Here is a 17,050-nt window from a genome sequence, read left to right as displayed (position 1 = left end):
TCCGGCCCATCACTAGGATATATCCCCTAAAAAATGAAAGTTGGGCCCTGGATTGGAAGAGCTTCAGCATCCCTAGTATATAGGCTCTGGATGTGCAAGCAGGGGCCCTGCTTGTTCCCATTGCCTGCCGAGTGCCTGCATCCAGGATCCTCCCTAGATCCTCCCTAGTGTGCATATGGAAGAGCTAGTGCCCAGCTCCACTTCCCCCTCCATGCAAGTTCAGTGTGAAAAGGGAAGAATCTTGTGGTTTTATGAAGTCATAGTGAATATTCATGTGCACTTGAATATTCCACATGGTTGTTAAAAAATCTGACCTTTTGAAACATAAGCAAATACAAATATGCATGCTTGGGAAATGTCAAAATGCACGTTTCTTTTAGTTAGATAATCTGACATCACCCACAGAGGGGAAAGGACTTCTAATCTCAATCGGAATGTCCTATTTTAATTAAATCTGATCAGTGGTTTAGAGTCAAAATAAAATAGCTGTGTGTCTGTGTCTCTGTGTGTGCACATGTGTTAATTTAATTGTTTGTCTGTAAGAGAAATCTGAAAAATACCCTGCAAAAATGTCATCTGCAAATGCTTCAGCACTGGGAAAGCTTTCCCTTTTGGGTCATGAGAGGGACCTCGGACCTCAGAAGGGAGCTCAGAAGGAGCTTCTGCCAGGGCATCTCTACAGAAGGCATGCGTCATGTGCTTGTGTTCCTTTATTCATGGATGTTTGGAGGGCCTTTTTAATGACATCGACATCCTCCAGAGCCTCTCGTGACCTCTCCCGCTTTTCCCAGTCATTTTTGCAGGGTTTTTTAGTCTGAGGAAATTCAGCTCTTAAAGTTCACATTTCACAAACTGGAAGAAAAGCTGTGTGAAAAACCATGTGAAAAGTTGCAAATCCACGATAGTGCAGCTATGCCAGAGTGCCACCTCATGGTTGCTTAACATGGTTCCTTATGCGGAAATGCAGAGAAATACAAACCCCAGGAAAAAGAAATCCATGTAAACAATGTATTTTTGCTCCCACAAATAGAACGGTAGACAAAGCCCAGTAAAGCTGTGAGGTTAAGCCACTCATGTAGAAAAGTCCTTATCCTCTGAGTGCCTTCCTTCTTCCTAGAAAGTAAGAAGTTAGCCCTACTATTCCGAAGGCACTGCATAGCTATTCCGTTTTCCCTTCTTGAATTATTTTTCCTGGTAAGAGAAGAGGCAGAAGTGGTGGGAAGGCTACAAATTAAAGCAACGGTTTGGGCCGCCTGCAAACTGCTGTGACAGTGCCAGTGTGATTGCTCAGTAAAAGCCTCTGGCGATGACCAGTGGGGGTGCGGTGCCAGAAGTGCAGTTGTGGCAAGATGGACTTTTGCAGCCCTTGTTAACATCTCGCAGTAACAGCCTTGGCGCTCCTTTGCTTGCGCCTGCCCTGCCCTGAAGGAAGCATCTGCCTCACTTTTCCCTGCTTCTGCGATACTGCCTGACAGATTCTGTTGGCGCTAATTCTAGATTACCCCATGACTTCTTTTTTGCTCCCCAGCGATGACCATATAAACTGTTTCTGACTGCATCTATGGTGATGGACCGTTCTGTGACTGTGAATCAGAGTCTAATGAGTCTAGCTAAGTGTCAGATCAAGCATAGCAGAAGAGCAGAGCCATGAGGGAGTGTATTATTTGCTGCAGGGTCAATGGAGACCTTTTAAGCCCCCACTTCCCCATGGGGGTGGGGAGTGCACTTTCAGGACTAGCCAGGCGGGAAGCTTAAATTCTCCCTCCCTTCAGAGCACCATAGTCCCGAGCAGAACGAACCTAGTCCTACCAGGTTTTGCTCTTAGATTTAAAAACAAGGGAGAAAGGAAGGAGTAAACTCCAAAGGCTAATTTAGAAAGTTTCTGAAATGAATTTCTGAAAAATTATTCCTCAAGAGTATGTTTTCTACAATGATTTGCCAGTGCAAGGGATGTGCCAATGACTCATCCCTGTTTGTGGTGCCATCCTGGTTGTGTTATTTAAAAACAAATGAACAGTGTTAAATAGTTGCTTTGTGGCTGTGGAAGAAAAGGGAAAGAACGCACAGCAAAATGAACCAAAGTCTCCATGAAGCAGGACACCAGCAAGGGCGGATCATCTTGTCCCAAAATGCATTTAAATGCCCATGTAAGGCTCACCACCTTCTTGTAGCCTTGAAATACTAATCTTCCTCCTCTTCCTTTCCCATTGCTCCCCCCTCTTTCTGTCTTGTCATTTTTGCTTGAAGTGAGCCCCATTGGGATTTACAAATCCACTGCTAACTTTCCCAGTCACTGAGGCCATTGGATGGCATGTTCCTGGAGGTCTCATACAGGCCTTTGGCCAGACTGGATTCAAAGATGAAACTGCAGTGTGATAGCTTCAGTTTTTGGAACTCTCTGCCTCTGAGGTCAGGCAGGGACCAAAATGGTGCTGTTTCAGTGCTCCCTGGAAAGACTTTTTATTCATGAACAAACCAGTCATGTGTGGGTTTTTCTGTTTAGGCTTGTTTTGTTTTTAACATATTGCTTTATTATTTTATCTGTTTTATTGTTTTTATTGTTCAGTACTCTGAAATCTCCATACTGGAATAGGGAGCTGCATATAAATATTGCAGATAAATAAATAATTTAACAGTGGGATGAAAATGCAATAAATAGATAATGAATAAATAATGAATAAATAATAATTACCATCTGCTACGTTTCTCACCTCCCCAGGCTTATCAGTAGCATTTGTTAGCGAGACCATGAGATGACTGTTCTTCTCATCAGGCTGGTGCATTGCTTAATTTTCTAAAAAGATTGGTTCAAATCCACCCAGGGTCACATCCCCTCAGCCTTCTAATCCTAGATGTATAGAGAGGCATGCATATGCAGATAATGTTAAATTCTCTGATTCCAGGAACAGAGAAAATTTGAGCTACAGTGAGTTCTGGCTCAGTTTAAACTTTTGCTAATGAAGAGGACTCCTTCATGGATCACTGCCTTGTTGTGGCGAAGGGGCTTGCGTAGCTCAATGCAGCTATGAGCTATGCCGCGCAGGGTCACCCAAGACAGACAGGTCATAGCAGAGAGCTCTGACAAAACGTGATCCACTGGAGAAGGAAATGGCAACCCACTCCAGTATCTTTGCCATGAAAACCCCATGGACAGTACCAAAAGGCAAAAAGATATGATGCCGGAAGATGAGCCCCTCAAGTTGGAAGGTGTCCAGTATGCTACTGGGGAAGAGCAGAGGACTAGTACTAGTAGTGCCAGAAAGAATGAAGTGACTGGGTCAAAGCCGAAAGGACCCTCAGTTGCAGATGTATCTGGTGGAGAAAGGAAAGGCCGATGCTGCAAAGATCTATACTCCGTAGGAACCTGGAATGTAGGATCCATGAATCAAGGCAAGCTGGATGTGGCCAAACAAGAGATGACAAGACTGAACATCGACATTTTAGGAATCAGTGAACTAAAATGAACAGGAATGGGTGAATTTAATTCAGATGACTATCAGGTATACTACTAGGGGCAAGAATCCCTCAGAAGAAATGGAGTAGCCTTCATAGTCAATAAAAGAGTAGGAAAAGCAGTACTGGGATACAATCTCCAAAATGACAGAATGATCTCAGTTCGAATCCAAGGAAAACCAGCATCACAGTAGTCCAAGTCTGTGCCCCAACCACTGGTGCGGAAGAGGCTGAAGTTGACCAGTTCTATGAAGGCCTACAGCACCTTCTAGAATTAACTCCAAAAAATGATGTCCTTATTTTCATGGGGGATTGGAATGCTAAAGTAGGAAGCCAAAAGATAACTGGACTAACAGGCAAGTTTGGCCTTGGAGTACAAAATGAAGCAGGGCACAGGCTGGTAGAATTTTGTCAAGAGAATACGATGGTCATAGCAAACACTCTTTTCCAACAACCCAAGAGACGACTCTACACATGGACATCACCAGACGGTCAACACAGAAATCAGATTGACTATGTGCTCTGCAGCCAAAGATGGAGAAGCTGTATACAGTCAGTAAAAACTAGACCAGGAGCTGACTGTGGCTCAGATCATGAGCTCCTGGTTGCAAAATTTAGACTTAAGTTGAAGAAAGTAGGGAAAAGCACTAGGCCACTTAGGTATGACCTAAATCATATCCCTGATGAATATACAGTAGAGGTGAGAAACAGATTTAAGAAATTATATCTGATAGACAGAGTGCCTGAAGAACTATGGATGGAGGTTCGCAACATTGTACAAGAGGCAGCAGCTAAAACCATCCCAAAGAAAAAGAAATGCAAGAAAGCAAAATGACTGTCTGAGGAAGCTTTCCAAATAGCTGAGGAAAAAAGGGAAGCGAAAGGCAAGGGAGAAAGAGAAAGATACAAACAATTGAATGCAGAATTCCAGAGAATAGCTAGAAGAGATAAGAATGCCTTGTTAAATGAACAGTGCAAAGAAATGGAAGAAAACAATAAAAGAGGGAGGACCAGAGATCTCTTCAAGAAAATTGGAGATATGAAGGGAACGTTTCATGCAAAGATGGGCATGATAAAGGACCAAAATGGCAGGGACCTAACAGAGGCAGAAGAGATTAAGAAGAGGTGACAAGATTACACAGAAGAACTATACAAGAAAGAGCTTAACGTCCCTGATAACCACGATGGGGTGGTCACTGACCTCGAGCCAGACATCCTGGAATGTGAAGTCAAATGGGCCTTAGGAAGTCTGAGCAACAACAAAGCAGTGGAGGTGACAGTATTCCAGTTGAGCTATTCAAAATCCTAAAAGATGATGCAGTAAAAGTGCTACACTCAATATGCCAGCAAATTTGGAAAACTCAACAGTGGCCACAGGATTGGAAAAGGTCAGTTTACATTCTGATCCCAAAGAAGGGCAGTGCCAAAGAATGTTCATACTACCGCATCATTGCACTCATTTCACCTGCTAGCAAAGTTATGCTCAAAATTCTACAAGTTAGGCTCCAGCAGTATGTGGACCAAGAACTAATGGAAGTACAGGCAGGATTTCGAAGAGGGAGAGGAACTAAAGATCAAATTGTCAACATACGCTGGATCATGGAGAAAGCTAGGGAGTTCCAGAAAAACATTTACTTCTGCTTCATTGACTAAGCTAAAGCCTTTGATTGTGTGGATCACAACAAATTGTGGCAAGTTCTTAAAGAGATGGGCGTACCAGACCATCTTATTTGTCTCTTGAGAAACCTATATGCGGGTCAAGAAGCAACAGTGAGAACTGGACACGGAACCACTGATTGGTTCAAAATTGAGAAAGGAGTTCAGCAAGGCTGTATACTGTCGCCCTGCCTATTTAACTTATATGCAGAGCACTTCATGAGAAAGGCGGGGCTAGATGAATCACCAGTTGGAATTAAGATTGCTGGGAGAAATATCAACAACCTCAGATATGCAGATGATACCACTCTCATGGCAGAAAGTGAAGAGGAACTAAAGAGCCTCCTGATGCGGGTGAAGGAGGAGAGTGCAAAAGTTGGCTTGAAACTCAACATTAAGAAAACTAAGATCATGGCATCCGGTCCTCTCACTTCCTGGCAAATAGATGGGGAAGAAATGGAGGTAGTGACAGATTTTATTTTCCTGGGCTCCAAGATCACTGCAGACAAGAAATTAAAAGATGCTTGCTCCTGGGTAGGAAAGCTATGGCAAATCTAGACAGCATACTAAAAAGCAGAGACATACTCTGCCAACAAAAGTGCGTATAGTCAAGGCTATGGTTTTCCTGGTTGCAATGTATGGCTGTGAAAGTTGGACCATAAGGACGGCTGGGCGCCAAAGGATTGAGGCCTTTGAATTGTGGTGCTGGAGGAGACTCCTGCGAGTCCCTTGGACTGCAAGGCGATCAAACTGGTCAGTCCTAGAGGAGATCAACCCTGACTGCTCTTTAGAAGGCCAGATACTGAAGATGAAACTCCAATACTTTGGCCACCTAATGAGAAGGAAGGACTCCCTGGAGAAGAGCCTGATGCTGGGAACAATAGATGGCAAAAGAAGAAGGGGACGGCAGAGGATGAGGTGGCTAGATGGCGTCTCTGAAGCAGTTGGTGTGAGCTTAAGTGGACTCCGGGGGATGGGTGGAGGACAGGAAGGCCTGGAGGAATGTTGTCCATGGGGTCACAATGGGCCGGACACGACTTCGCGACTAACAACAACAACAATGAAGATTATAATGACGCTAGGCTCAATTAACAGTAAAAAACCTAGACCTGAAAAATCAATAAAATTAAGAAGTCCATTGTATGTTTTCAAATGCTTGGGAGCACAGATAAGTCTTAACCTTAAATTCGGCAGTGTTGGCACTAGGTGGACCTCAGTGGGAAGAATTCCTTATTTCCTTAGAATGTGAAATGCACAAAAACCCTCTACATATTTTAATTGTGGCAACTTTATTTAAATACTGTATATGTACCTACGTAAGAAAGCATTAGTTGAAGATGTGTATGATACAAAGACATGTATGATAAAAAAAATCAGAGAATGAAATGATAATCCAAATAATAATACATTTATAAGCCAGTGAGAAAGAGAATCACATCTGCTTTTGTGTCTTTTTTCTTCCATTCCCTAATTCATTTAAGATAGCTTCTCTTTGCAAAAAGAATAATCAAACAATGCTGAGCCATTCAAATGCTGAGCCATTCAAAATCCATTCTCATGCCATTCTTTGCAGATGTTTAACAACATTTGATAATTTTTATCCATCTATTACTTTGAAGCTTTATTCCAATTGTAGAACACTGCTTTATTAGTAGAAGGTTTATTTCCTGGCCTCTCAGGTAACAGAGTTGGAGAAACACTTGAGATGTTAGAAGACTCACTGCCAATCCGAGGAGACAGCACTAAGTGCAGTAATAGGATTTGATTTACTATAAGACAGGTTCTATTGCTGTTACTTCTCCTTTTTTTTGCAATACTCAAGGTGACTTGGAAATAATAAAAACAAAGCTTAAACCCATTCCAATTAATTAAAAAAGATAATGTCTTTCCCAGCTGTTATACCCTTTCACGTCACTTTGGTAGATCTGCTTTCCTGTTTGAATGTGTTAAAACGGAAACATTTCCAGATTCACTATTGGCAAACACAGCATCTATTTGTTTCTTTTTTCTTTTAGCAGTCCTTTTTTCTTCTTCTGCCATACCCTTAAAGGTTACCAATCTTTTCTATTCTTAGAAGTATAGATGGTATGGTCAACATTCCAGTGGTTGACTCTACTGCCCAACCTTTGGAAACCTTAATCTTGCTATCCATGATACTACTTGAAAAAGAAAAAAGCAGGATGCAATGTTGTAAAAACAGACACGAAAATAAAAGACTGCCTCAGTTAATCATACGGAAGCATGGAAATGGTACTTGGGTTGTTTCTGTTTCAATCAGTTGGGGTAGGAGAAACCAGTAGGTGCCATAAATACGGGGCTAGTTTCATATGCATGCACCTCCTATTGGAACTGTTGGCAAATGGTGTTTGGAACAGCTGGCAACTGTCTAGCTGCTGGGCCAGATTCAATTGCACAAGAGCACAAGGAAGGGGAGAACTGAGAAACGGAGCCATCTTCTATCTTCTTGGTGGGGGCTTTGGAGGTGATGTAGGACATTTGAAGGAGCATCTCCTTCCATACACACCTGCCTGGACTCTGAGATCTTCCACTGAAGCCCTTCTCTGGGAGCCCTCCTTAAAGGAGGGTAGAAGAGTGGCTACCCAGGAAAGGGCCTTTTCTGTGGTAGCACCCCAGGTATGGAGCCTGTTCCCCCAAGAGGTGTGTCTGGCACCATTGCTTTATTCATTTTGGTGCCAGGCTAAAACTTTATTTTCACCCAGTATTTTAAGGGTTGCTTGCTTTATCATATAATGGAATTATTATATGTTTTCATATATTGGATTTGCAATGTATCTTTCTTCCTGGCAGAAATTCAGACAGCCGCTTTGAGAAATGTGCACTGGTGCTAATTAATATACTCCTACACTAAACCACCAATGTGTATTAATGTGAATGTGAATTAGTGCTAGTGCACATTCACATAACTAGAATGAAATTCTGCTTTTTAAAACTCTGATTCTGCCACAGAATGAACAACAGAACAAAAGGTACTCTACCATCTGGAAAACACAGACAGAATGGATTTATCAAAATCTATACATCCCTAGGGAGTTCAGATTGGACAAATGAGATGCGAAGGGGGTGGATAAACTCCCTTTGAACTGCAGCCCCAATCTAATTCCAACCCATTGATCCCTTGGGAAAAAAGCATTTTTAAAGGAAACTACCAGCTAGGCGTGTGTGAAGAATCTGTTTTGTGGCTCAGCTCCCCAGACTCTGCTCAGACATCACAGCCCACAAGCCTCCAATGCCATGCAAGGCCCTTGTGTTGTACAAGCAGTGTCCCTTTTCCACAGCAGGTACAGCAATCTTTGTGTTGCTGCACCGGCAAGGAAGAAGGTTGCCCGTGGTGCAGCCTTCATTCTGTGAATGTTCACAGACTTTCAGTTTGGCTCACTTTCCAAGACCAAGCTGAGCACAAGAGGAAGTCTGCAAATTCTAGAGGGACAGATTCAGCTAGGCTTTGTTCCACCCCTCCTACCACCCAACCTGATTATTTAGTGTAGAAGGAGGCAGAAAGTAGTTTAGGATCTACTGATGGTTGCTGGATGTTTTGTAGCTGGCCAGTTTTCCTTGGCCCATTGGAGTCACAACACTCAGCACCTCTGGGCTGCCCAGTATTTAGCCAGCCAGTACTCTTAACTGGGTGAGATGTGGCCCAGGGCAAAGAATTGCTGATCCCACATCTCAAAGCACTTCCTGAGGATTTATTGAGATGGTTGAAAAGAGCCAAACACTCTTAAACCCAAGAGTTAGATAAAATCTGCACTCCAAGCTGTTTTGCCCTGTGTATAATATTCAGTTGCACATGTTTCATTACACCGTTAAAATATTGTACTGCTTTGTCATTGAGGCCATGTTTCCTCCAGTTTGCTGTGATGATTATAGTGCTGAGTCAAATTCTATAAACATATAACTTACTTTTAAAAAAAAAATCCTGCCCATCTTTTCCACAGTGATATTTCATGTCATGTTCTGTTGGTGTATTCTCACATATATTATACCAGGGGTGGATAAAAGGTAGAGCAGGATCTACTGAAGAGATACTGTGGCAATCTGAAGTAAATTGGCAAGGATTTTGAACTTGTTTAACAATCGCATTCACTGGCTTATATCACACTCACCCACACCATCTCCATCTTAAATTATACTGCTGAAATGAGGGCAGCTTGGGCTAACCAGGATAGAGTTGTGCTTGGAAGGACTGAGTACTTCGTTCAGTTCTGAAACATAAGATAAATTCCTGTATGCAGTAAAGCTTACATATGTTTAACTTCTGTCCGTCACCGTCAAAGCAGATTCTTAGACATGGGGATCAAAAAGATTTGAAATGTCTCTGCAAAGTTTCTCAAACTTTAACTCAGAATGCAATTAACTTCTGAGGGGCGTTCAATGTATTCTTGGTATCGGGTTGAAAATGTGAAAAAAAATTGAGAAACTTGTATTGGAAGATGCCCGAATAAAAATCAAAATGTTAGCAGAGATGACAAACCTATCCGTTGGTACCATATTTACTATTTTTCATGACCATCTTAACCTTTCAAAGGTCTGTGTAAGATGGGTGCCACAAATGCTCATGGTGCCTCAGAAACAAGTGCGAGTCGAGTGCTGTAGGGAGTTTTTAGAGCTCTGTGGTGAAGAACCGAGTATTTTCAGCCGAATTGTTACTGGAGATGAAACGTGGGTTCATCACTATGACCCTGAAAGTAAGCAGGAGTCCATGCAGTGGCATAAAAAAGGTGCTGACCCTCCAAAGAAATTCAGGGTCACTCTATCAGCCGGAAAAATCATGGCCACAGTGTTTTGGGACTCAAAGGGAATTTTATTGATCGAGTACATGAAAAAAGGTGAAACCATAAACGTAGCATCTTATGCAACCACTCTGCATAATTTAAGAGAAGCAATTAAAGAAAAAAGGTGGGGAAAACTGACTGCAGGTGTGTTGCTTCTTCACAACAATGCTCCTGTTCACACGGTGCATGTTTTGAAGGCTGCTGTGCGAGACTGTGGTTTCAAAGAAATAAACCACTCACCCTATAGCCCGGACCTGGCCCCCAGTGACTGCTACCTATTCCTGAATTTAAAAAAAGATATTCGTGGAAAGCGATTTTCCAACAATGAAGAGCTCAAGGCGGCAATTAACACACATTTTTTAGACAAGGAGGAAAGGTATTTTTTACAGGGAATTGAAAAGTTAATTTCTAGGTGTAATAAGTGTATTGAAGTTAGGGGGATTACATTGAAAAATAAAAAGTATTTCAATGTATTATTCCTTTTTCTTCATGCTGATACTGAGAATACATTGAACGCCCCTTGTCCGTTCAAGATTTGACTCCCAAAGATTGGAAAATTCCGAATGCATCTGGTAACCCTAAGCAGATGGCTGTAGGGGAGCCCTCCCCACCCTGCTGTCCTCCAGATTTATCAGACTACAAATACCATGATTCTTATCCAGCAGTGCCATAAAGAGCACTTAATTAAGGAGTGCTGCAAGAGGGCATGCTCATTGTGGACTTTTAGAGGCATTTGTGGCAAATAGAATGAATCTTAGTCTGACCTGGTAAGCCGTGTGTTCCTGTGCCAACTTTGCCACCTGATCATGATGGTTTGAACGTCAACAACCATAATTCCTGACAATTAGCTACGTTGACTGGCTGCTGGGAGTTGAAGTCTGAATCATCCAGAGAGTACCCAGTGGGGAAGACTGCTTTCTGTGTACACTAGTAAGTCCAGCCTGGTGGTGTGCAGGTCACAAGGTGCAATAGCATCCAAGATGACTGTGCAGAGAAGTTAAGAGATGACTGTAGCAAGTCATAAGAAATTCCCATTGTCTCAAGAAAACAGCCCACGTCAGACATGAAGTTGTGCAGTCTGGCTTTGCATTCACCTCTTGATCATAAACTCATCTCGCATTCGCAAGCCCCAGGTATAAAATGGAAAGAAACTGTAACACACAGGTGTGCTGTGAGCAAAAAGAAGATGAAACTTGTGAATTTATTATATTTTTAATCTACCCAGACACCATAATTATCTTAACAGATTAAAAAACTGCAGTATCATAGAAACACAATGCAAAACAGCGTAGGGGGAAAATGCATGTAAAACATGTAATGGTATAAAATCAAACTACCTAGGGGAAAAGAAATGTCTTTACCTGGTATTGTAGCCAGGTAGCCATGCAGTTGCCAGGTGAAGAAAGCATTCCATAGAAGTGCCTCTGAGAAGCATGCAGCTAGTCTGCTTCAGTGGGGACACCTAGGGGAGGAGCTCAGGGATTTGAGCAGGTGCGTATGGGGGAATTACACCTTTAGAAAAGCTTGTTAAATTAAAAAGAGCTATCCACATTTCTGTCTGATCCAAGAATTCTTTGATTTTGTTGGCCCCCTCCTTGGTTCAGAGTTACCTAAGTAGGGAAAGATGGGATAATCATGTCTGTCTTCCTAAGTAATATATTTTCTACGTAACTTTCTAAGTAACAAACGTCCTAAGTAATGACATTCTCCCTAAGTGAATAAACTGCGTTTATTTACAAGAAGTTCATCTTTCTTGAGCAGAGATGGAGCCATTAGTTGCAATCCTTCACCCAGTGATGTCTGTTTAAGTCCAGTGACTTCACCAGCATTAGCTCAGCACAGGACTGCCAACTTCATCTTTGTTTGGAGTTCACCCAGGGCACGTTCTGGAAGGAATTACTTGTTTTCAATTAGGGGTTGATGGATTTTTTGAGGCTGGCTCAGCTGCTTGTTTCTCCTTGTGAACATTTTAGTTTTTAAAAAAGAGGGGGGACTTTATATTATGTTACATCTCTAGTTCTCTTCCTCCCCTAATTATTCGTTGGCTCTGATAATAGTGCAAAATATCACACATAACCCATCAGTATGTGTATTAACTTTTTCATGACCCTGACACTTAGCTTCTATGAGAGATGTAAATCCATTGCGCTCAGTGGAAGAGGTTTGCCCTTGAAGATCTTCTTGCTCTTTCTCCTCGCACCTGCCAAGCCGCATCACCCTGGTACTTGACTTTGACGTCACAGTGTGATGTGGGTACAGTTGCTCGAGCAACAGCACACACTCGATAACACTACAGACATGTGAGTCAGTTGAAAAATGTTACTGGGGTTTTATTAGCCTATGAAACACTTCCCTGTCATCTACAGTGACGAGTTGGTCCAATTCACCCAAATTATTATCCATTAGTAACACTTAATGCAAATTTTTTTCAATGGCTAAGTGGGCTGGAACCTCCAATAAAAAGTAATTGTGGGTGCTACTAACTTCCAGGGGCATGCCTGGATAATTCTAAGCCTGTGAGATTCCACAGAGTTTAACGGATGAGGAAACAGTCCCGGAGACTTGATCTGGGCTTGTTTGTCTCCCACACCATTCTAAGTAAGCAGAGTTGGAGTCCCAGGTGCTTGCTATCTTCAAGTGACCACTCTATGGCTACATAATGACTTAGCCTTCAGATAGCAGAGCTGGAATGAATGCAGGGTGAGGAGGGAACTGACGGTAAAACTAATGAAAATAATATACAGGATTGCTCTTTGTAGTTGATGGAGAGGGAAGGATTTTGATAGCACCAGCTGAGAGTAAAGTCATCCACCCCATCTAATAACTTGCTTTACTGTTTGTTTTACTTTTCAGACATGGCGATGACTTGATTGTGACACCATTTGCTCAGGTAGGCAACACATTTGTTCAGGGAGCCCTTAAATATCAGTCTTTCCCATGCTGGTGGAGAAGGATCTCTCTCTCCATGCCAAATGGACTCCCCAATATCCCCATTTCACATGGCAAGAGGGGTGGTGGGAGTGGGGAACCCTTCCATCTGTGCCAGTGGAAAGATTGTGCCCCAGATCTTATGTGCTTGGCAAAGTTCTTGTGCAGGTCGTGCGTGCTTGTGCCTGTGCCCCAGACTCTTGTCATTTTGATCACTAGTACTTCTACTTTAGCATAATCATTCCAAGGTGTGCTTCCAAGTGGTTATACAAACACATATATTTGCACAGATACACACACACATCTGTCTGATGGCAGCAAAACTGGATCACATGTATTTATTTGATAATGACTTTATGGGGAATGGATGTCAATTGTGAAAGGTTCTTATTGTGCAAATGTTAACTACTCTAATAATTCTGATGCAAATAGTGCTGAATAGCAATTGCCCATTCTTTTCAAACTCAGTCATTTTGGAAAGAGACAAAGAGCGCTTTGTAAGAAATTATCCTTCTCTTTGAACAAGTCCACTTTTAAAAAACAAATAATGGTTTCTTTCGCAAGCAAGAAAGTGACAAAACTACTGTCCTCGCATTGACAAAAGCTTCCTTGTGAAATAACGGTCAAAGGCTTCAGACACCAAAACAATCTTGGAAAGTTCAATGACCTGTTTAGAAGGCTAGTTTAGAAGCTTGCTGTCCAATGGAACAAGAGAAAATCAGGCAGCGCACCTGATGAAATTCAGAATGAACCATCTTCGTTTTTGTTTGCTACAGGTGCTGGCCAGCTTACGTACTGTACGGAATAATTTTGCTGCGTTAACCAACCTTCAGGATCGAGCACCCAGCAAGTGAGTGTGGCCATTTTCTCCTCCCTGGACTTTTGAGTATTGCCCCCTCTTCATGTTGCAGTTTCTCCCCCTGCCCACACATACCATGCTATTGTGCGTGCGTGCCTTCCCTGAGCTGACACCCCCTCTGGATAGGTCATACTACATGTTCTAGCATCCCCAGATACTAGGCTGGATGGGGGTGTTGGGAGTTGCAGTCTGACATGCCTGGAGGGAAACCAGCTTGGGAAAGCTTAGAAAGTGATACATGGATTCACAGAAAATGGTAGCTGTGAACCAGACTCTGCGCGTGATGAACCGCTTGCCATTTCTGTGCTTGGCATGGAGCAGCTGCAAAAATAGAGGCGCTTGCTAGGCATTCCTGGTTCATGGGCACCTTTCATCACCTGGGCCAAAATAGCAAGTGATATTAAATGGGCTGCTGCTGAAATAACAACAGTGTGTTTCATGTTCACATAGAAACACACTTTCCCATCCATAATGTGTACGATTACTTAATTCTGTCCTGATGTCATAATATTGCATCTTTCTCCACTCCAGTTCCACCTCCTTGGAGGCCGGTGGGAGGAGAGTTGGAAGCGCACCATGACATGACGTTGGGGCAAGGGCAAGTTGCCATACACCTTATGGATGCTGCCATGCATTTATTCTGACATGCCATTTTGGCCTCCTTAAGGTCCACATGATCACAGGAACAGCTTAAGCAAAATAATCACAGTCCCTTTGTCTATCCCTTTACTTGTCCTGTGATCCGCAACAGTTTTTTGCAGGGTGTTTTATTTTGCCTTCATCTATTTTCAGTTGAAAGCACTTGATCTTTAAAACATGTTTTTATTACTAATTTATTGCATGTATATCCTGCCCATCCTCTAAATGACCATTTTTACTGGGTATTTTTCCTTGCCACCTCAGAATTTGGTGGCATGGCAGGAAGGTCTATGGGTTGTTTGCTGTCCATCCCTACTGTGAAAAGGAAAGGCAGTGTAATGTGTCCTTTTAACCTCATAACCACCCCACAATATAGGTCTAAATAAGACACTGTCACTTGTCAGAGCTGCTTAGCCTCCTGTTTAAATTAGGATTTGAACCTGGGTGTCCCCCATTCCTAGCACACCTTAGCCCAGTGTACCAAAGGGGCTGTCTCATCAGTTTTGTGGTACCTTTTCAAATGGAGGTGCTCATCATGACCATCTTCATAGCCATTTCTGCAATCCAGGCCCATGTTTTGATCTACATCAATATCCCAGTTCTAACATGCTTCATCTCCCTGGGAGGCATGACTTTTGTGGGTCTTAATTGCCCATTAAGCCACCCCGAAATACTTTGCATTACAACAGGTATAGCTCAGAGCAGTATATTGTTTCTGGAAAAATCAATTTCTCTCTCAGCTGTTGTGAAGAAGGGTCAGGCAGCTTGAGGTGAGTGGCCTGTGATGCCATTGCCCCATTTAATACAAACATTGAGGCACGTTAATCCTGAGAGCCCTGGCTGCATTACAAACACTTGGTTACCTTAAGACAGGCGGCTAGGAAGTCCTGTTGTCCGAGAAAGGCATTCCTGGGACTAAAGTAGATGCGATCATGGTTCAGACTTCATTTTTGTTTCTCAAGAAATAGTAGCTGTTTTGGGATGCTCTGAAGATGGGCATAATGTTGTGTTTAGTTAGCTCTTTCTTTTCATGTCTTTTCCCCAAAGTCCCCTCCATGCAGTGCTTTTAATGCCTCCCAGAGTAAAAGCCACAGAAAGCATGTAATCATGTATCTCTTCTGCAGCTGGGTTGACCCCTATAACTTATTAATTCTTCCTTCCTTTTTTTATTCCCCCCAAAAACAACTCAGTCATCTCCCCCTGCCCCCTCTGACACAGCATTAAGAATTCATTAACATGAACTGTTTCATGCTGATGCCTTACATTATCCCTCCTTCTTTCTATCAGACGGTCACCCATGTGTAACCAACCATCCATCAACAAAGCAACCATAACAGGTAAGGTCCCTTAATACAGTCATATGCTTTTGATGAGACGTTTTTGCAGTTAAGGCTGTACTTCTTCCTTGGAAATATACCAAATTATGACAAAAATATTACTGGTTTGTAAAATATGTGCAAGTGCAATCAAAATATTTTAGTACTGTAAGAGGCCCACCAAATCTTCTACTAGCGCATAGAATTTCCACCTCTGCTTCTGTGATGTCGGGGTGCCCCTCTCATTACGTGGAGTGGAGCAGTTGCCTCAGGCTAGGAGATAGCAGGAAAAGGTCAGAGGAGAGCTCTCTGCTGGCCTCCTAAACTCAGGTATAGTGGAAAATGCTGTTTCATTCCCAACATTCCAGTTGCTGGTCCAACTGCTGGTCCAATTGTCTTTTGTGCATGGAATGGGAAGGGCTGCCATCATTGCAATAAAATGACTTTAGCTACCCCTGTACAAGGACTGAGGTTTGCTACAGTTTAATTCCCTTCTCTGGTGACAGCTACTGATCCTGGGAAGTTGTCTTTCATTTACGTTTTCCTACAGAAGTGGGAGCAGTGCTGCATCAAGGCATCATGTGTATTTCATAGACTGTGCTGTTTGAAGCCATCCTACATGGATCGTGGCACTGCTGCCTCTTCTTATTATGACCAGTAGCCCACGGGGTGTGTGATGGCAGTGTTATCAAGGAAGCAGTGATGTAGGGGAGCTGGGGCTCAGCATGTGGCACTGTGTTGGGTACCATCTCAGATATGGAGCTGATCACAGGTACTTCTAATGGACTGGCTCAACACATCAGTAAGTGGACTTCACACCCAGGAGATGTTTTTTGTGTTATTTGTACTGCTGTGGCTGCCACAAACACAGCTTGGTTTTTAAAGTGGCCTTGCCATTTGTGGAAGCTCTAGCAGTGAAAATGGCAATGAGCACTCCAGCTCTGCATGTAAAGTATCTGGCTGCATGCATGATCATCATCTTTGCAACATGGCAGGAGAGCACATAAAGGTTCTGGGCCGTATACACAAGGTTTCTTTGCCAAGGAGTATGTATTGTGTGGGGTCTTCCAGAACAATGGCAAGGAGATTACTACAGTTCAACCAGTAGTGTGGTGAACTTTCTCCATGTCCAAAAGCCAGGATAGTTTCTTGGACTCATACCAAGGCTTTATGGCCTTTAGCTTGTTAGGAAGAACAGTGGCGATCATTGCCTTGAATCTGCTTTCCTGATGCATTCTGTAGACAAGGGCTGCTTTTGCTGTGAGAATGAAACTGTTTGCCTTCCTGAAATGGCTTTTCTCCTTCCCCCTTTGGCTCCCAGGAATGGGAGTGCATGGGTAGAGCCTGAATGCTTGCTGACAGACTCTACAATAGTAGAAGAAAGAAATTTCATGAAATCTATGGCA

At 42.8% G+C, this 17,050-nt stretch overlaps 1 protein-coding gene across 9 annotated transcripts in view; it reads left to right on the top strand.

Moving 5' to 3' along the window:
- PDE4D (phosphodiesterase 4D) overlaps positions 1 to 17,050 on the top strand; it is a 666,530-nt gene that overhangs the window by 524,442 nt on the left and 125,038 nt on the right. For all 9 annotated transcript variants that reach the window (XM_044446038.1, XM_044446041.1, XM_044446039.1 and 6 more), the window contains 3 exons: positions 12,756 to 12,792; positions 13,607 to 13,680; positions 15,616 to 15,665. In XM_044446038.1, the coding sequence (XP_044301973.1) occupies positions 12,756 to 12,792; positions 13,607 to 13,680; positions 15,616 to 15,665 (161 nt within the window). The remainder of the gene's footprint in view (positions 1 to 12,755; positions 12,793 to 13,606; positions 13,681 to 15,615; positions 15,666 to 17,050) is intronic.

Source organism: Varanus komodoensis, unplaced genomic scaffold (genome assembly GCF_004798865.1).
Source record: "Varanus komodoensis strain SLA01 unplaced genomic scaffold, ASM479886v1 scaffold5, whole genome shotgun sequence".
Lineage (NCBI taxonomy): Eukaryota > Metazoa > Chordata > Lepidosauria > Squamata > Varanidae > Varanus > Varanus komodoensis.
This window is presented reverse-complemented; position numbering and strand designations above follow the sequence as displayed.